Source organism: Neophocaena asiaeorientalis, unplaced genomic scaffold, assembly GCF_003031525.2.
Source record: "Neophocaena asiaeorientalis asiaeorientalis breed wild unplaced genomic scaffold, Neophocaena_asiaeorientalis_V1.1 scaffold220, whole genome shotgun sequence".
NCBI lineage: Eukaryota > Metazoa > Chordata > Mammalia > Artiodactyla > Phocoenidae > Neophocaena > Neophocaena asiaeorientalis.
This window is the reverse complement of record NW_020174042.1, coordinates 2,439,223-2,460,262: the sequence shown is the minus strand read 5'-3', so window position 1 is coordinate 2,460,262 and position 21,040 is coordinate 2,439,223. Positions and strand designations below refer to the sequence as shown.

Sequence of the window (21,040 nt, the reverse complement as noted above, 5' to 3'; positions counted from 1 at the left end):
CACAAAACAGAATGTGTGTGTGATAGATAAGCAGTGAGATGAATATCTCTTACCTTGTCCTGTCTCAGGTCACTCTTGCAAATGTGGTAATGTTTATAGGTATGTCTAATAGTGGTTTTGACTTGTTTTGTTTATAAGCTTCTGTGCATGGTTAGATAAGAATTAGTTACATAGGGACTTCCCTGGTGGTCCAGTGGTAAAGAATCCACCTTCTCCACTGCAATGAGAAGCCCGCGCACTGCAACGAAGAGCCCCCACTCACCGCAACTAGAGAAAGCCCGCACTCAGCAAGGAAGACCCAATGCAGTCAAAAATAAAATAAATAAAAATTTTTTTTTAAATCTTTAAAAAACAAAACAGAAAAAGAATCCACCTTCTAATGCAGGGGACACAGGTTTGATCCCTGCTCGGGAAACTAAGATCCCACATGCCACAGGGCAACTAAGCCTGTATGCCACATCTAGCAAGCTCACGCGCCTCAACGGGAGAGCCCACGTGCCACAAACTACAGAGCCCATGTGCTCTGGAGCCCACTCACCACAACTAGAGAGAAACCCAAGCAGACCATGCTCCATGACGAAAAGATCTGGCATGATTCAACAAGGATCCTGTGTCCCGCAACTAAGACCCAACACAGCCAAAAAAAAAAAAATTAAGGAAAATAAAGAAATAAAATAAATAGTAAAAAAAAAAAAAAAAAAGAGTTATATAAAATATGCTTGACCTGGTAGAAAACCTTTCATCAGGTTCATTAGATCCATAATCCTCTTTGAATCCCAGGCAGAATTTACTTCTTCCTCTCTGTTTATGTAGCATATTATATCTATCTATGTTATGTTTTCTTATTTACATGTTTCATTTGACTAGTGTCTCCCTGACCATGCGTTTAATAATGCCCAGGGTCTAACGTAGTAGACATTAATTAAATGTTTGATGGGTAACTGAGTGAATGAATGGATGTTTGTACCCAGCGTTAGCCACACTGAAGAGAAACTGCGTTCAGCTTCTTTATCCCTTTTGTCTTGTAGCTGTTTGTAGTGGATGTCCAGACAAGCCAGATCACCAAGATCCCCATTCTGAAGGACCGGGAGCCCGGCGGTGTGACACAGCAGGGCTGTGGTATCCATGCTATCGAGCTGAATCCCTCTAGAACACTGTTAGCCACCGGAGGAGACAACCCCAACAGCCTTGCTGTCTACCGGCTGCCTACACTAGATCCTGTGTGTGTGGGAGATGTAAGTCTCCCCAATAATTGTAGATAGAGGTAGCCTTGTTTTTTAACAGAGCCCAGTCCTCATCCCACAAACCCCCCAGGAAGGGACAGTTTCCTCTAGACTTCTGCGGACTTGGGTTGGGGGTGCGTAATGGTGAGGTATGGGGGTGGAGATTTCAGAGTTGGTATTCCACTCACCACAGGGAGTATCAGATATGTTGGCAGAGGGTATGTTTGATAAAGAGGCGAGCAGTACACCTCAGAGGCCATGAGCGGTGGGTTGGTGTTTGAGTCCACACCACAGTGGTTACACATCTCCTACTGCCCATAGTCAGAAGGGTTTATTAAGTTATTCATTCAGCAACTATTTTTTGACCCTTCTATGGCCGGTCATTGTTTCAGACACTGGGGACATAGCAGTGAATAAAACAGACAAAGCCCCTACCCTCTTGAAGCCTGCACTCAAGTGAAGGGAGGCATATAAACCAACAAAAATGTACCAGCAGTATGTCAGAGTGTGATGAGTGCCGTGGAGAAGAGTAAAGGCAGGCTAAAGGGAGAGAGCATGGTGGAGAATGCTATTTCAGGGGATAGTTGGGAGGGCCTCTTTGATAAGAATGACATTTGAGCAGGGAGACTTAAAGGAAATGAGGGTGCAAGACATGCTGATGTCTGGAGGAAGAGAGTACCAGACAGATGGAACAGCATAGAGGTCAGTTGTACCTATATTCTCCCAGGAAGCAAGGGGGGAGTGCAAGGAGGTGTGTTGGAGGGATGAGTAGTGGGTAATTGTGCGTAGGAACCACAAGTAGAACATCCAGAGATAGAATGCTAGAGCTGTGTGTCCACCGGCCATGTTTATTGTCCACAAGAATGCCAGTTTTATTCCAGCTTTGAGCTTCTCAAGACAGAAGTTAAAAGTTGTGGGATCATTCCGTTTGGGTTGAAATCACCAGAGATTAGAATTGTAATTTTTACAAAGATATTTTCAGTCAGACTCGTAAACTTTTCAGGGGTGTACATTGTAATCCTTATTTTACTGATTTCTTTTTTTCCTTTTTTTTTTTTCTCTCTCTGTACCTGTCACTCCCTCCTCTTGAAGGATGGACACAAGGACTGGATCTTTTCCATTGCATGGATCAGTGACACTATGGCGGTATCTGGTAAAATTGCCCTTTTGTAGGGAGTTCTGGTGTGGCAGGGAGGGAGGGAAGCTAGAAGTTGAAGAAGGAGAGTAGTGTGATTAGAAATAGCCCAGTAAACCGACCATCAGTGAGGGGCCAGGAAACCTTGTTTCTAATACTCTTTCTCCTGACTTACCATGTGACCTTGGATAAGTCATTCCCCTTGTATACTCCTGATCTGCAAAGTACTAGCACAATTATTATTCATACTCTGCCTTGTTCCAAAGAGCCTGTGTATTAGCATGTTAGCCTCAACATTTTTGTGGGGCTTCACTGAGACAATAGTTGTGAAAGTGCTTTTGGAAAAGTTGGTGTGCTCTGCAAAGTATTAGGAGCAACTGTTACTTTCTGTACAACTATATAGTGTTGATAAAGCTATATAGGATTAGGGGAATTTCTCTCCCAGTGGTAGAACAGTCACTAAAAATACATGGAAATGAGTGTAGAGAAGATAACCTAGAGATACTCAAATGCTTTCTGAATACCCACAGCAGCCTAGAAAGTAGGCTCAGAGTGCCAACCAGTTTTGCTGGGTACGTATATGTAAAAATATAATCCCCCATTCCAGATTCCCAAATTTTAAAAAAAATTGTAAGAGTTGCTAAATTAAGTACTTCATGTGTGTTATCTCATAGAATCCTCAGAACAGTCCTAGAAGGTTTGCATTATGAGCCTTATTTCACAAATGAGAAAATGTAGATTCTGAGAAATTATAATTTGCCAAAGGCTACACAGATGGTGAGAGATGGACTCAGGATCTGAATCCAGCTCTGAGTTCCAAGCCCATGCTTAGAACTGCTACGCACAAAGCTAAGGGAACGTAAATGTTTCTTCTTTGGATTCTTTGCAAGGCAATAGAAAGCAGCCAGGAGGGAAAATAAATCTAATGGACAAGCATAGTCACAGTTCAGAATTATTCAGTATTGGTTCAGAAGCTTTTGGATTCCCTGTCATTTGTCTCCCCAAGAAATGAGAGCTCCTTGAAGGCAAAGGCTGAATCATGTCACCTCTATAGGGACTATCTGTATGACAGTAACTTGCACTAAGTGTGATTGTTAGGAGCCAGGATGTGGCTTTTTCTGGGAGCTTCCCTTCTCTTTTTTCATATAGGCTGTGAGTATTCTATGTTTTCAGGCTGATAGCTTCCAAGTCTACATTTTGTGAACAGTATAGCAGGTTTTAAGAATATTGGCTCTAAAACAGGAACAGACTCACAGACATAGAATACAAAGCTGTGGTTACCAAAGGGGAGAGGGAGGGGGGAGGGACAAATTAGGATTATGGGATTAACCAATATAAACTACTGTATGTAAAATAGATTAGCAACAAGGATATACCGTATAGCAGGGGTCCCCAACCCCCAGACCGCGGACTGCTACCGGTCCATGGCCTGTTAGGAACTGGGCCACACAGCAGGAGGTGAGCTGCGGATGAGCGAGCAAAGCTTCATCTGCCGTTCCCCATCACTCCCCAATGCTTGCATTACTGCCTGAACCATCTCCACTCCCCCACCCCCCAACCCCCCGGTCCATGGAAAAATTGTCTTCCATGAAACCAGTCCCTAGTCCCAGCAGTTCGGGACTGCTGCACAGGGAATTATACCCAGTATCTTGTAATAACCTATAACGGAATGTAATCTGCAAAAATACTGAGTCACTTTGCTGTACACCTGAAACTAATATAATATTGTAAATCAGCTATATTTCAATTTAAAAAGAAAAAAGAATATTGGCTCTGAGTGAAAGACCTATATTCTGAAAACTGTAAAACATTTATGAAGGAAATTGAAGATGATACAAAGGAATGGAAAGATATCCCATGTTCTTGGATTGGAGGAATTAATATTGTTAAAATGTCTCTATTTCCCTAAGCAATCTACAGATTTAATGCCGTCCTTATCAAAATACCCATGATGTTTTTCATAGAAGTAGAACAAACAATCCTAAAATCTATATGGAATCACAAAAGACCCCAAATTGCCAGAGCAATCTTGAGGAAAAAAAGAACAAAGCTAGAGATAGCATGCTCCCTGACTTCAGACTAAACGACAAAGCTTTGGTCATCAAAACAGCATGGTAAGACTTCCCTGGTGGCATAGTGGTTAAGAATCCACCTGCCAATGCAAGGGACACGGGTTTGAGCCCTGGTCCGGGAAGATCTCACATGCTGCGGAGCAACTAGGCCCATGCACCACAACTGCCAAGCCTGCGGTCTAGAGCCCGCGTGCCAAGAGCCCATGCTCAGCAACAAGAGAAGCCACCGCAGTGAGGTGCCCATGTACCGCAGCGAAGAGCAGCCTCTGCTCGCCGCAACTAGAGAAAGCCTGCGTGTGGCAACGAAGACCCAACGCAGCCATAAAGTAGTTAATTAATTATTTTTTTTAAAAGCCCAGCATGGTACTGGAACAAAAAGAGACATATAGATCCATGGGACAGAACAGAGAGCCCAGAAGTAAACCCACACACTTCTGGTCAATAAATCTATGACAAAGAATATACTATGGAGAAAAAACAGTCTCCAGTGAAGAGCGGTGCTGGAAAAACTGGACAGCTACATGTAAAAGAGTGAAATTAGAACATTTTCTCACACCAATATGCAAAACTAACAAAATGATTTAAAGACCTAAATGGAAGACTGGAAACCATAAAACTCCTAGAAGAAAACATAGGCAGAACACTCTTTGACATAAATTGTAGCAATATTTTTCATCTCTCCTAAGGCAAAAGAAACGAGCAAAATTAAGCAAATGGGACCTAATTAGACTTAAAAGCTTTTGCATAGCAAAGGAAACCATCAACAGAACAGAAAGACAACCTATGGAATGGGAGAAAATGTTTGCAAATGATATGACCAATAAGGGTTATCCAAAATATATAAACAGCTCATACAACTCAATATAAAAAAATAAACAACCCAATTAAAAATTGGGCAGAAACCCTGGATAGACATTTTTCCAAAGAAGATATACACTGGCCAACAGGCACATGAGGAAATGCTCAAAATTGCTAATCATCAGAGAAATGCAAATCAAAACCACAGTGAGATAATAATCACTTCACACCTGTCAGAATGGCTGTCATCAAAAAGTCTTCAAATGTTGGTGAGGATGTGGAGGAAAGGGAACCCTAGTACACTGCTGGTAGGAATGTAAATTGGTGTGGCCATTATGAAAAAAAGTATAAATGTTCCTCAAAAAACTAAAAATAGGGACTTCCCTGGTGGTCCGGTGGTTAAGAATCTGCCTTCGTTAAGAATCTGCCTTCCAATGCAGGGGACGTGGGTTCGATCCCTGGTCAGGGAACTAAGATCCCACATGCTTCAGGGCAGCTAAGCCTGCATGCCACAACTACTGAGCCCTCACACTCTAGAGCCCATGCGCCACAACTAGAGAGCCTGTGCGCCACAACTACTGAGCCCATGTGCCACAACTAGAGAGAGGCCCGTGTGCCACAACGAAAGATCCCATATGCCGCACCAAAGATCCCATGTGCCACAACTAAGACCCAACGCAGCCAAATAAATAAATATTTTTTTCAATTTAAAAAAATTGAAAAAAACCCCTAAAAGTAGGACTACTATATGATCCAGCAATTCTACAGCTAGATATATATTTAAAGAAAATGAAAACCCTAATTCGTAAAAATACACACACCCCAGTATTCTTAGTAGCATCATATGTAATAGTCAAGATATGGAAGCAACCTATGTGTCTTATCAACAGATGAATGGATAAAGAAGATGTGTTAAATATATACAATGGAATATTACTCAGCCATTAAAAAGAATGAAATAATGCCATTTGCAGCAACATGGATGGACCTGGAGATTATCATCCTAAGTGAAGTAAGTCAGACAGAGAAAGACAAATATATGATATTGCTTACATGTGGAATATAAAAAAAAACAACAACAAAAGTTCATACAAATGAACTTACTTACAAAACAGAAACAGACTCACAAACTTAGAGAATGAACTTATGGTTACCGGCAGGGAGGGATAGATTGGGAGTTTGGGATTGACATGTACACACTGCTATGTTTAAAATAGATAACCAGGGGATTCCCTGGTGGTCCAGTTGTTAGGACTCTGTGGTTTCACTGCAGAGGGTGCAGGTTCAATCCCTGGTCAGGGAACTAAGATCCCACAAGCCACGTGGCGTGGCCATAAAAAAATAAAATAGAAAAATAAAATAGATAACCAACAAGAACCTACTGTATAGCACAGGGAACTCTGCTCAACATTCTGTAATAACCTAAATGGGAAAAGAATTTGAAAGAGAATAGATACATGTATATGTATAACTGAATCACTTTGCTGTACACCTGAAACTAACATACTATTGTTAGTCAACTATACTCCAATATGAAATAAAAGTTTTTTTAAAAGATGTGGTATATATACACAATGGACTATTACTCAGCCATTAAAAAAGAATGAAAGTCTGCCATTTGCAACAACGTGGATGAACCTAGGGGGTATTATGCTTAGTGAAATAAGTCAGAGAAAGACAAACACTTTACTACTTATATGTGGAATCAAAAAAATAAATAAAATGAATGTATATAACAAAACAAACAAATTCACAGATAAAGAGAACAAGCTAGTGGTTACCAGGGGGGAGAGGGAGGGGGCAAGATAGAAGTATAGAATTAAGAGATACAAAGTACTATGTATAAAATAAGCAACAGGGCTTCCCTGGTGGCGCAGTGGTTAAGCATCCGCTTGCCAATGCAGGGGACACAGGTTCAAGCCCTGGTCCGGGAAGATCCCACATGCCGCGGAGCAACTAAGCCCGTGTGCCACAACTACTGAGCGTGTGCTCTAGAACCTGTGAGCCACAACTACTGAAGCCTGTGCACCTAGAGCCTATGCTCTGCAACAAGAGAAGCCACCGCAATGAGAAGCCTGCGCACTGCAACGAAGAGTAGTCCCTGCTCGCCGCAACTGGAGAAAGCCCACGTGCAGCAATGAAGACCCAACACAGCCAAAAATAAAATAAATAAATTTATAAAAAATAAAATAAGCAACAAGGATATATTGTATGGCACAGGGAAATATGGTCATTATTTTATAATAACCTTAAATAGAGTATAAAAATAATGCATCACTGTGCTGTACACCTGAAACTAATATTATATTGTAAGTGAATTATACTTTAATGAAAAATTAAAATCTAAATGTTCGTGATAATTCTCATCTTCTACTGAGACTTTAATTATGATAATATAGAATACACCTTCCTTATAAACTGTAGAATCACTATAAATCAACATACACAACAAAAATCCTTCCATCGATGTTCCTAATACATAATTTTGCCATCTAAATTGAGGAAATATAGCTTTGTAAAAGTACTAATCTTCAAATGCTCTGTTCTCCAAATTGTTAAATGTTGAAAGAAGCTGTGTTTCAGTTTCCTAATCATCAAAGTAAGTTAGTACACTTCCCTACCTTAGTGATGGAGTTGCTGTGTGACATACTGTTGACAATTATGGAAGACGGTAAAAACACAGTATACATTTTATTTATTAATTTTTTAAAAATCCTCCCAGCTCAACCTTCCCATTTGTTCAAAGGCAGAACAACCACAGTGAAAGAAGCCCAGGAAGTGTTAGCTACTGATCTGTGCCGTCTTTTTTTTTTTTTTAATATTTATTTATTGGCTGTGTCGGATCTTAGTTGAGGCACACGGGATCTTTCGTTGGCGCGCGGGCCTCTCAGCAGTTACAGCACGTGGGCTCTCTAGTGGCGCAAGAGCGCTAGAGCGCCCGGGTTTAGTTGCCCTGCGGCATGTGGGATCTTAGTTCCCCGATCAGGGATCGAACCTGCGTCCCCTGCATTGGAAGGCAGATTCTTAACCACTGGCTCACCAGGGAAGTCCCCAGTATATATTTTAAAACTAATGTGTGCAGAGACAATTAACGAGGAGCCCAATTTGGAGGAGTGTTATACTATACAAAGATTGAGAAACTGCCTCAAAGTTTTGCAGTAAGCAGCTCAGTTGGAAATAGTTCTAACGTTCAGCTGTGCAGGAGGGCAGGAGACAGTGTTTCTCTTGGGGAGTTCCCTGGCGCTCCAGTGGTTAGGACTCCATGCTTCCACTGTAGGGGGCCTGGGTTCAATCCCTGGTCAGGGAACTAAGATCCCGCAAGCTGCATGGTACGGCCAAAAAAAAAAAAAGTTTCTTTTGAATTTTCAGTTCTGCTTTGTTCACATCCAAATCAGGAATTTCATACTCTGAGAGGTCACATCAGCAAGAAAGTCCAAATAGTTTTAAGTCAATGTAGATGTCTTGTTAAATTGGAAATAAACAAGGTTTTATTATTTATAAAAAAGTGTTTGATGTACCATTAACAGTAGTTTTTGCTGCATTTAAAAAAAAAAGAGTATTGGCTCTGATAATAAAGATCTGAATTTGAATCCTGGTCTTACCACTTATTAGCATAGAAGGCAAGTTATTTAAGGCTTTTGAGACTTGGATTTCCTCATTTGTAACATGGATAATGATTATATATACTTCACAGGGTCATTGGGAAGATCAGATGAGGTAGTGCTTAGTGGCTGCCATATTGAAAATGCTCAATACTTGTTAACCAGTGTTAATGTTCAGACTTGATGATGAGCATCAACCCCTGAACATTCCCCTCAAATTCAGTGTATTCAAACTCATCATCTCCCTTCCAGGACCTCACCTCCCCCTGCCATTGACATATATTCGTAAATTCTCCTACCTTCCACCTAGGTGCACAGCCAGAGAACTAAGACTCTTCAATCTCCTTAGATTACCAAGCCATGTTGATTCTGTTTTCTAAAATATCTCTTCTATCCATCAATTTCTTTTCTATCTTGTCTACTTGAGTGCTCATCGTCTATCTTTTGAATTACCCCAATGTCCTTCCATATTTTCTCTCTGCCTCTAGTCTTGTCTCCTCCAATCTAATCTTCATGTTGCTGCCAGATTAGTTCTTAAAATAATTTTTTCTTTACTGTAAAAGTAATACATGTTTATTGTAAGAATGTTTTAAAATTCAAATAAACAAAAAAGGAAAGAATTACCCACACAGTTTGTGCCCAGAGATAGTCACTGTTAACAATTTGAAATCAATCCTGCTAGTCTTTTTTCAGTACATATTTGAGTTGTTAAAATGGGATTATCAGTAGGTTAAAATGGGATCATATAGAGGGATGGATATATGTATAGATATATGATATGCCGAATATGAGAAAATGTTGATAGTAGACTATAGGTGTAAGTATACAATTCATTGTAAAATTCTTTCAACATTTCAATATGCTTGAAATTTTTCATAATAAAACTTGTATAGTTTTATTTTTTTAATTTGTATTATAAACCGTACGTAGTTCTCTAGATGTGCCCTTCACTCTCTGGCCTTTTCTAGATTTCACACATGATGAGCCCTCTACTTTGAACCTTTGTCCACAAACCTTATGATACAAACAAGTTGGATGATATTTATCCCATGTTAGACAATTTTTACCGTGAACTATTCAGGAGATTTGCAGTGTGAGAAGGGCACCTTCTGGTCTCAAAGGAGTGTTGGCAGATAATGCTACTGGACAGGAATTTGAAAACATTTTTTTAATTGGTTATTTTATTTTATTTTTTATTTATTTTTGGCTGAGTTGGGTCTTTGTTGCTGGGTGTGGGCTTTCTCTAGTTGTGGGAGCGGGGGCTACTCTTCGTTGTGGTGCGCTGGCTTCTCATTGCAGTGGCTTCTCTTGTTGCGGAGCATGGGCTCTAGGCTTGCGGGCTTCAGTAGTTGAGGCTCACGGGCTCTAGAGCACAGGCTCAGTAGTTGTGGCGCACGGGCTTAGTTGCTCCGCGGCATGTGGGATCTTCCCAGACCAGGGCTGAAACCCGTGTCCTCTGCATTGGCAGGCGGATTCTTAACTACTGCGCCATCAGGGAAGCTCTCTTTATTGGTTCTTGATATACTGTTTTATGACTATACCACAGACTTGTTTTTAAGTGCTTCATTATGTTCCCTAAGGATAACTTTATGTTTTTAAGCATTCATCTTAATGTAGAACAGTCATTCTTAAGGCATTTTGTTTTAATTTATTTTATTTTATTTATTTTTGGCTGTGTTGGGTCTTCGTTGCGGTGCGCGGGCTTCTCACTGCAGTAGCTTCTCTTGTTGAGGAGCACGGACTCTAGGCGCACGGGCTTCAGTAGTTGCAGCACGCGGGCTCCATTGTTGTGGCTCACGGGCTCTAGAGTGCAGGCTCAGTAGTTGTGGCGCACGGGCTTAGTTGCTCCGCGGCATGTGGGATCTTCCTGGACCAGGGCTCGAACCCATGTCCCCTGCATTGACAGGCAGATTCTTAACCACTGCACCACCAGGGAAGCCCAGAACAGTCATTCTTAATTCAGGGATTATGGTTTCTTCAAGAGGCCCATGAAGCTCCCTGAAACTGAGTGTGCAAGGTAGGTTTTTTGTGTATTTTTCTAGAGAAAGGGGTCTTTAACATTCCTAAGTCTGTCAGAGGGGTACATGACTCAGAAAATATTAAGCATCACTGATCTAGAGTGGAAGTTCCCAAACCCTATTGCCTAGTAGAAATCACCTATGCATGCATGCCCAAGTGACCTAAGCATTTGGCTTGGAAAATTACTGAGCTTTATCAAATGTATTCTCTCTTTTCAAAAGTCCCACCAACTATGTTACACTTAAAGGTTATATTTTAACTCCTACACCTCAGTTGAATCATCCTCTTGGTGTAGCTATTAAAATACATACTGCTTTCTGTTTTGGTGTGGGCCACCTGGCCAGGCTTCAGCACATATGAGCATGGTGCACAGAGAGCTAGACTAAGAAATCCCATTTGGCTTCTGTGGGACTGTCTCATGGAAAGTTGGATATGTCTGACATCTGTGGTTTCCTTGCCCTACAGGCTCACGCGATGGTTCTATGGGACTCTGGGAGGTGACAGATGATGTGTTAACCAAAAGTGACGCAAGGCACAATGTGTCACAGGTCCCTGTGTATGCTCACATCACTCACAAGGCCTTAAAGGACATCCCCAAGGAGGACACAAACCCTGACAACTGCAAGGTCCGAGCTCTGGCCTTCAACAACAAGAACAAGGTATGAGCTTGCCAAAGGTTCCCTGAAGCCTGTTCCTCTTGCTTCAGCTTCTTGGCTTATGTCTTGGGAGGTGCACTGTCCTTCTCCTTCTCCTTCCCCAAGTCAGAGCTTACTACATAACTCAGTCCTGAGCCCACAGAGCATCTCTTGAAGGCTGAGGGATGCTTAGTTATAATCTCTCTCTGAGAAAGATTATAACTGAAATTGTGAAAGCCACCCCTTGCATTGAGTATTCTCTGGATGGTTCATATCTGTTAGCCTCTCAGAGTTTCCCCAGGGCCATTCTGATTTGACTGTCTCTCATTTGCACGTGATCCTGCCGGTCCTCTATTTTGGGTGTGATTTTCCTACATGCAGTCACTTTCTTCTCTCTTGTATTCAGTTTCTTTTCATTCTTTACTGCCTCTTCTCAACACTGCCATCAAGTCTTAACTTAATCATTTGAGTCAGATCTGAAACTGCTGGGCTATTAAGTAGAGTGTTAGTATGGAGACCCAGAGCCAGAAGAGAAGAAAGGCTCTTTTCCCAAAATTTGAATCGGGCCACAATTTGAGGGGTAGTTCCCTTAGCCGCCTCCTATCTCTCATCCATGTTTATGGGTTAGGGGTAGACTTATCTCTCCCAGCTTAGACCCTCTACTTATAGAAGCTCTCACACTGAGACTTACAAAACTGTCTTTCATGTGCATGCTCTGCTCTAACTATCAAACAGGATGTCATGTGTATGATTGTATAGTATGGGCTTTTTTAACCATGGGTGTCTATGTTCAAACCAGGACTTGCTTCTTGGGTTCTGTCAAGAAGCAGCCTTGCTTTAATATGCTGTACAGTTGCATTTTATAGGGTAAGATGATGGGCTGATAATCCCTGGCACCATCATAGGATAGGAGTGAGTAATGGGAGGACCCCAACCTGCAGGGTCTTCCCCTGCTTACTGTTATATATTAGTTGCTGTGAGTATAACCTGTTTTTCATTGCTTTTGCAGGAATTGGGAGCAGTATCTCTGGATGGCTACTTTCATCTCTGGAAGGCTGAAAACACACTGTCTAAGGTATGATGAACATGACTTAGTAGTTTCACCTTATAGTTAAAATACTTTAATCCTCCCTAAACTTTTTCATTCTTGTCTAAAGCACGAATTCTCCAAAGATCTGGGCATGTGATTGCATAGTGCATGAAATTCTGAGTCTGGCCTGCCCCTCTTAAAAGTTTTTTAAAGAAGTCAGAGGGAGCCCAGCAGAAACTATGTTATCAGTTGATCGGAGTAACATGTACAGGATAATCTACGCATTTCCGTTACCCAACAATAAGAGATCTGTCTATTTCCTGTGAAATAATTAATATAGAACAACTTACAGCAATTTCATGACAGGGATACTGGCAAACTGAGTAAATTTTTATGCTCTTCAGAGAAGGTGAAAATGACTGATTAAACTAATGTCCAGAACTGGAAAAAAAAAAAAAAAAAGAGGGGGTGATTCTTTCACATTGCAAAGACTTGCTGAGAGACTCCTTTAACTAGCAGTCTTCCAATCCACAGTGCATTTAAGTATTTGCTTATGGATTATTGACTATTTGCAATATTGTGAGGGCAGGAAAAACCTAAATGTTAGGAGCCATTGGCAACCGAAGATCAATTAAACTAAGATTAATCATCTCTAAAATAATCATGTAAGGTATGGATTTAATTTACAGTATTTGCAAGCACCTTTTACCTAAAGTTAAACCTACCCGTGGATCGTTTGTCCTCTTCTTATTCCAGAGGCCTTTGCTGCTTATAACTTCTATGATAGACTCTTTTTCAAGAGGAAGCAGAGCTCCAGGAATTATTGATTTCCTTCGTGTCACAGCAGCCTTTGAGCTCCACTGGCCTTGCTTGGTCCCTTACGTGCAGTAGCCACTGAGGATTGGCTAAGTGACAAGGATCCAGGGTTAAGGCTGATTGGGGTTACCTGGGGTTGAGCAGTCCCACGAGTGTGCTTTCTATAGTGTACAACTCCCATACAGTTGGGGAGTTAGGCTGAGGGTAGCCAGAAATCAGCCCCTTTACCTGAAGATCAGTGAGAAGGGTAGTGGCTCTTCCCAGCAGAGAGAACAGAGTGGGACCTTGGCTTTAGTGCCCTGGGGTTATCCCTGGAAACAGCCTGTGGCTTTTGGCCTTTCTCTCTGCTTCTGATTATTTAATTCGAGCTTGACCTTTTTCCCTAACTGGTCCTCTTCAGTACCTAGATCTTGTTTAGTATCATCATTCTTTCTTTCTCTTACATACGTAGGGGTGGAGCAGGATGTTATTTCCTTAATTGGTACATGTCTTTTTGTCTGTGACTTTGTTTGTCTGGTATATGAGGAAAGCCCACAGAGGTGGGCATCTAAGAACAATGCCCTGCCGTGTGCTTTCCGGTAATGCCATAGGTGCATCTCTTCTCTCTCTGTTTTCAGCTCCTCTCCACCAAACTGCCATATTGCCGTGAGAATGTGTGCCTGGCCTATGGTAGTGAGTGGTCAGTGTATGCAGTGGGCTCCCAAGCTCATGTCTCCTTCTTGGATCCACGGCAACCATCATACAACGTCAAGTCTGTCTGCTCCAGGGAGCGAGGCAGTGGTAAGAGGCCCCCATGTGCCCCTCAGGCTTACAGCTGCGTTGTGAATGGGTTTTGACCTTCAGTTTCAATATTGGTTTCCAAACAAATATAGTGATCTATATGGAACCTGGTGGAGGTGTTTGGTGACACAGAGGGGAGATTGAATACCTGCATATGGCAGCAAAGCTTCGCACACCGCACACAAACGTGTGGCCACAGAAGCCTTTGATGGAAACCAATAGTCAGCGTATTGGTGGTTTCCTTGTTCCTCCACAGAGCCCTACTCCTTGTGGTAGTTTTTTGCTGGGCCCCTACCTGAACTATAAAATTCTTTTATGCTAAGTTATGATGTGGTGGGGTGAGGAGGATTTTACAGAGGGGCATGAGGAAACTTTTGGGGGTGATAAATATGTTATTTTGATTGTGGTGGTGGTGTCATGGATACATACATATATTAAAACTTCAAATTGTATACCTTGAATATGTGCAGTGTATCCTATGTCAATTATACCTCAATAAAGCTGAAGACAGTTTTCAGTGTAGTTCTTACCCACTGGGTGAATTAGGCTTCAGGCCCCCCGCCTCCCAAGCTTTAATAGCATATTCTCTCTGAGCGCACCCTCATTCTTCATTGAGGAATAAAAAGAGACTTACATTTGTACTGTACTTTAAGATTTCAGAATACCTTTGTCTGACATCTCATTTCATCTTACCAAGGACCCTGTGGGAAGCAGTTTACACCCTATTTTGTAGATGAGGAGACTGAGACCCAGATTGGTTAAATAACTTGCCAAACACCACACAGGTTGGTGGGGGAACAGCCAGGGACCAGAATCCAGGTTGTCCAACGTAACAAAGTGTGTTTCCTTCTTCGTCTGACATTGTCCCCCTTCTCATGCAAAAATGTGGCTACGTTATCCTGGGAGTCCTAAAAGGCACAGTATCTTCTCTTTCAAGTAGTATTTATTTTCGTGTAGATGCTGCAGTTTTGGCCATTGTTTTAGATTTGTTTTCAGTTATTCTTGAAATACATTTCAGAACAGAGAGAATAATGTGTGTAAGGAAAGTAGTAAGGGAAAGAATAAATAATCTTGGCCGGAATGATGTCTGCGATGAAGTTTTAAGAGATTTTGGTTACTGTTACAGGAGTAGCTTGCAAACCTAATAAGGAAATACTGATTTCACAAATATTAGTGAGCACCTCTTTTGTACTTAGAGACATCTTCACATCCCATGCACTTATCTGATCCACAGATGCAGCAGATGTATTTTCCCTGTGACCCAAAGTGATCAGGTGACTTGTCTTAAATTCACAGTGAGAGACAGTGCACCTTTGAGTGCTTCAGTTCTAGGCTGTTTGCCACTCTCATAACACACTTAATACCAGATAAAGACCTCTTGCAGTGCCATGGTAGTGGTTTTAGGTCAAATACAAGAAAGTCCTTGTTAATGTAATGATTTGTAAATATGCAGATTACCCTCAGTTTCAGTACGGGTTGGAAACATATAATGGAGAAGAACTTAGAGTTATGAAAGGTGACCTCAGAGTGAGTCGAGGGGAGGCAAGCAGGTTCAGGGCATACTTACGGTCTTGGGCCCAAAGCATCTTGGGCATCATCAGGCATTTGGTACTTCTGAGGCTTATGGGAAGGTTCCTGTTAGTGTGTGGATGAGCAGTGTGGCATCGGGGTTCTCTGGCTTGTGCGTGAGCTAGGTCTGCCTTGGGAAAGGCGCTGTGGTATTTAGGGGTGCCATGTGAACTCAGTGTCAGAGAAGTTCCGGCTAGCAGACCTGATTGCCCTTTACTTTTCTCTCTCTCAGGTATCCGGTCAGTGAGCTTCTATGAGCACATCATCACTGTGGGCACAGGGCAGGGCTCCCTGCTTTTCTATGACATCCGAGCTCAGAGGTTCCTGGAAGAGAGGCTCTCAGCTTGTTATGGGTCCAAGCCCAGACTAGCAGGGGAGAATCTGAAACTAACAACTGGCAGAGGCTGGCTGGTGAGTAAGCCCATGCCTCACATGGTTACTGGACAGTGACGGAAAAGTTGTATTCACTCTACCCACCCACTCCCACCCCCACTGACACACCACCTACCACATAGTTTTTCACTAGTAAGAGACACTCCTTGGAGCAGAGAAAGGCACTTTCCCTTGGTTTTGTTTTTGTGTCTGCATGTCTGTGGGAAAACAGGCCCAGTAAGACACACCGGTTGGCCCAGAATAACCCCCAGGTGATAATAGAGCTGGAAGGAGAGGAACCTCCCACTGAGGCTGCCAGTGAATTATGAAAGCATTTGGTTCCAGCAGTCCTGAGAAGACCTTCAGTTTGTGTAGCAATTCTTCAGCCTGCTTGGCTCCTCCCTAATGTTCATTTGGAAAAATGGGGCTCCAGCTCCCCTGAGCACCAGTCTCCTGTATAGATATAGGACCCTCTCCTCTTAAGGAGCCCAGAAAGCATTCTTGTCCCTTCTTTCCCTTTTCTGCCCCACGGCGAGTGCTCAGAGTCTCTTATTTCCCACAGAATCATGACGAAACCTGGAGGAGTTACTTTTCGGACACTGATTCCTTCCCCAACGCTGTCTACACACACTGCTACGACTCGTCTGGAACGAAGCTCTTCGTGGCAGGAGGACCCCTCCCTTCAGGACTCCATGGAAACTACGCTGGGCTCTGGAGTTAACGCCAACTAAGTCTCTCCCAGAATGCACAGAAATTCACTAATTTCCATCCTCAGTTTCCATTTCTTATTTTGATTTTTTTCCAGTGGTGTGAGTCCCTCATATTTTAGTGGGAACGCCAGAGTTTGCCTATGGTTTAGGCACTTGACAGGAAGAACCTCTGTACAGAAATATAAAGGGTTTTCTCTTTTTTTTTTCCTTTTTTCCCTTTTGGTAAGCAGAATTTTACTTTACTATCTTTTTTCTTTCTGGCTTCTCAATCAGACATTGTTAATTCCTGTTTATATTTTTTCTTTAAGTGACACACAGTCTCCCCTCTGGCTTCTTTAGGTTGACATAGTCATTCTCACCCTTACTTCACTCTTGAGAGGTGGGGCTCCTTTATAATTATATGGTTGCTGTCAGACTTTCTGTGAAAGTTTGGGGGCTGTGTGTGTGTGTGTGTGTGTGTGTGTGTGTGTGTGTGTGTGTGTGTGTGAGTGAGAACTTGTGTGCCTGCGAGTACCGTTTGTCACTGAAATTATCTGGAGTGAGGATTACTGTAATTAAAATATTTATAAAAGAAACAACTATATTCACAGAGTCCAGCTTTGGGACTAGTTTTTATCTTGTTTTGTAAAGTCTAACAACACTGATTATAGGAAGTAAAAATAGAAAGGAAAACAAATCACCAGTAGGAAACCCTTTGAGTTAGATTGAAGCTTCCTGGGGACTCATGCCAGGACTCCAGAGTAATCCATCTCCCACCTGCCTTCCCATCTGTGTGTCCCCCAGGTGAGAACATTTCTGTGTATGTGTCACTTTCACTTCAGTTTCCCATCTGGTTAAATCAATGACCACTCCCCCCAAAACATCAGGGTCTCCATCCAAGATGCAGCTCTGGAGGCTACAGAAGCTTTGGTAGGACTTCGTAAAAAGAATCTACATCCAAACCTCCCTCTCCCTCCTGTCAAATAAGACCTGATCTGGTTTCTCAGGGGCCTGGAGCTGGGGGCCTCAAGTCTGCTAAAATTCACATACTCGGTCCCCTTGGCTTTGGGGAGAAACTTCTTTGCCCTTCTTCTAATCTCCCCAGTGGATTTTGCTTTTGTTTTCTAAATTGGGTTCAGTTCTGGAGGGTGGGGATGAACAGGGGATTTATCTGTGTGTAGTGAGTGCTTCCTGTGTGTAATGTTTGTTTTTCTTAGTACAGTGGAGCCACTCTGTTGGCTTAGCCCTGGGATGGCGATGAGGTGGCCTACAGCCAACAGTGGTGTGCATGTAAAGCATCTATGTGGTTAGTAATTTGTTCCTCCCTCGAGCTGTCTGTTTAGTCTGAGGTTTTTAAACTTGCAGGCAACTGACCGTGATGTCCAGTTACTCCTTGCTTTTTATGCATCATGTTGCAGATAATAGCTGTTCCCACCCACAGACTCCTCCACCATTCTAAACACATACTCTGCTTCTGTCAGCAGCCCATTCTGGGGAAAGGAAGTCATATTCCTGCACTCTGATTTCTAAGTTGCTTTCCCAGTTATCCCCCTCTGCTCTGGGAGTAAGTGGGGAGATTGAAAAAAAAGAGTGTCTTCTCCTTGGTGATGGGGGCTGGTGGGGAGGGGAGACAGCAGGTCCACCCTATCTTGCTGTGGTACAAGGCATACACCACAGGTTCTAGAATTCTCATCTTCTAACCTAGAGAAATAGGTGCTATAAAACAGGGAATTAAGCAAAATGCTGGATGCTACAGATCTTTTAATTGTCTTAATTTTTTTCTATTATTAAACTACAAGCTGTAGATTTCTTAGTTCTCACAGAACTCATTTTAAACCTACTTGTATAAAAAAAAAATCTTAAGTAGGATGTTTTGTACTGTTGCCAGACCCTCTTCTGTGATGGGTAATGCATTTGATTGTTTGAGATTTTGTTTTTAAAAATGTAGCACTTGACTTTTTGCCAAGTAAAAAAAATAAATAAATCTTATTCCAATGCAAAGTTTGAGTATGTATAGCCAAGAGACAGCAGGAAAAAGGCCCCAAATGACTGGTTGGAAGGTCAGCTTGGGGTGGTTGGATTGCTTGGAGCAGAAGAACACAGGAGTTCCCTCTAGGGTAAAGGCAGGTCAAGGGCAAACACACAAACACTAAGACCTGCTTTTGCTCCTTGTCCCCAGCCCTGGCCCAAGATCAGTTGCTCTGGAGTCCAGTTGAGAGTGGGTATGCCCGGGGGAAGTCGTGCGGTACTTGGAGAGAAAAACAGACTGAAGATGAGGGAGCGTGCTAGTCCTTGCTCTGAATCACTGTGGATGTGAGCAACGTGACCAGCTCCTCTAACATAAACTAGGGTTGGTGATAGGCCCTGTCTGCTTCAGTGGAGGGGCCCTGAGAATGACTATGATAGTGCCCTGGGAACAGTATCATTTTTTTGAAGTTGGAACCATAGATCCTAGCTCTAAGAGAGGATGCAGTGTCCATAGTGAGTGATGCTCCTCCCGGAAGCTGTTTGGGGCTGTAGCTGAGAGAAAGGCAGACTGCTGAACCCTACCACTCTCCTCAGTCATCTCTGGGAGACCCATCAGGGCTGGGCCACAGAGCCAGGCAAGCTGAATACAGCTGCCCTTAGAGACTGATTCAGAATACGACTCATACAGGCACCTCCCTATATGATCAAAGGCTGCAAAACAGGAAGGGGGAGGTGAATGAGTTGAAGCAAGTGAGAGGGCTTCAGAGGGCTGTAGAGAAGAAGAGTTACATTTGGAAAAGGACTGGAATTGGCCTTTCCCAAAATGAGATTTTCAGAATCCCCAATCCATGGAACAGTAATTGGTGTTTGCAAAATGCTCCATGGTCAAATTATTTTTGGGAAATGCAGATTAAAACAGACATGCTTCTCACAGCCTGAGGTTTGGGGTTACCATGGGACTCATGTGCATGGAACATGCTCAGAGAAAGGCGACACAGGATGTGGGAAGGGCCTGGCCTGGACCTCTGGCCTCTGTGGAATCTTGGCCCTGCTCTCACTTTCCAACCAAACTTTGCAGCGAAGTGTGTATCACAGAAGGGCTTTGTGGACTTTATGTGGTCCCTCCCTTTCCTGCCAGCAGTCCTTACTCCCAGGCCATGAAAGAACTTCCTTGTTGTCAGGTGCATGCCTCATTCCACATGGGCTGCTGGCTCCTCCCATCATCCTTTGGGTCCTTTTGCAGAAGTCTTTGGAACCTCATTTATGCCCCAGGTTCCCTCATGCCTGCCACTTCCGAAGTTGATTAGTATTAATCTGGTCCATTAAATTAATTAACTAGGGCTTCCCTGGTCCTGCAGTGGTTAGGAATCCGCCTGCCAATGCAGGGGACACAGGTTCGAGCCGTGGTCTGGGAAGATCCCACATGCCGTGGAGCAACTAAGCCCGTGTGCCATAGCTACTGAAGCCCGCGTGCCTAGAGCCCGTGCTCCGCAGCAGGAGAAGCTACCGCAACGAGAAGCCCGCACACCACAAGGAAGAGTAGCCCCCGCTCACCACGACTAGAGAAAGCCCGCATGCAGCAACGAAGACCCAATGCAGTCAAAATAAAATTTTTTTAAATTAACTATTAATTTTCTATTAAATTTATTAGTGTTCCTAATAAAGCTAAAGTTTGCCAGTCCAGGGCCCTCTGATCCCATACATTTCCTAGAGCAGGTACCCAGGAAAAGTAAGCAGGGTGTCAAGACCCATGGCTTAGGATTGGGGGGGGTCAATCTTGTAAGATCCTATGACCCAAGTGTTTTTTTCCTTCCTTTTCAGTTGGCTGGTGTCTGGGAGACAACAATGTGGAGAGGAAAGGGGAGAAGAGGAACACTCAATGTTTCTTGCTTTTAGCCACATCTCATTTCATGCTATTGTGCTGAAATGGCTGGAAGCTTTGGGAAGGTAGAAATGTGGGCTTCTAATTCTGGAATTACTGATGAAGACAAAAGAAAGTTCAGGTTTGTTAGCTTGGTTCTCCTGCCCTCATTTCAGCTCCTTCAAAGAATAATCTAGAGAAACAAATGTGAGAAATTTGTTTCTAAACTACCACTAAAGACAGAGGTGTGAACTGAACTCAAGATGGGACTGTAAACTCATGACTCAGCTCTCCAAGACAGGTATGAGCTGTCCTCTTAAACTCCCCCTGGGTTGAGCCTCATATGTGAACACTCTTGATTAGTGTGTAATTGCCGACATCAGAATTTTTAAAAGATAATAATACTCATTAACTGAGCCCAGAGTCACATGTTTCCTGCATTTCTTGTTAAGCAGTATTCAGAGCTGTAAT

General features: G+C 42.8%; 1 protein-coding gene across 1 annotated transcript in view; it reads left to right on the top strand.

Annotated features, from left to right (window-relative positions):
• The window catches only part of DCAF12 (DDB1 and CUL4 associated factor 12), a 40,763-nt gene extending 22,022 nt beyond the window's left edge, over positions 1–18,741 (top strand). The window contains exons 3-9 of the mRNA XM_024753812.1: positions 1,029–1,235; positions 2,316–2,376; positions 11,315–11,508; positions 12,494–12,559; positions 13,948–14,110; positions 15,912–16,090; positions 16,614–18,741. Coding sequence (XP_024609580.1) covers positions 1,029–1,235; positions 2,316–2,376; positions 11,315–11,508; positions 12,494–12,559; positions 13,948–14,110; positions 15,912–16,090; positions 16,614–16,772 — 1,029 coding nt within the window. The 3' untranslated portion in view covers positions 16,773–18,741. The remainder of the gene's footprint in view (positions 1–1,028; positions 1,236–2,315; positions 2,377–11,314; positions 11,509–12,493; positions 12,560–13,947; positions 14,111–15,911; positions 16,091–16,613) is intronic.
• Positions 18,742–21,040: the final 2,299 nt, after the last annotated feature.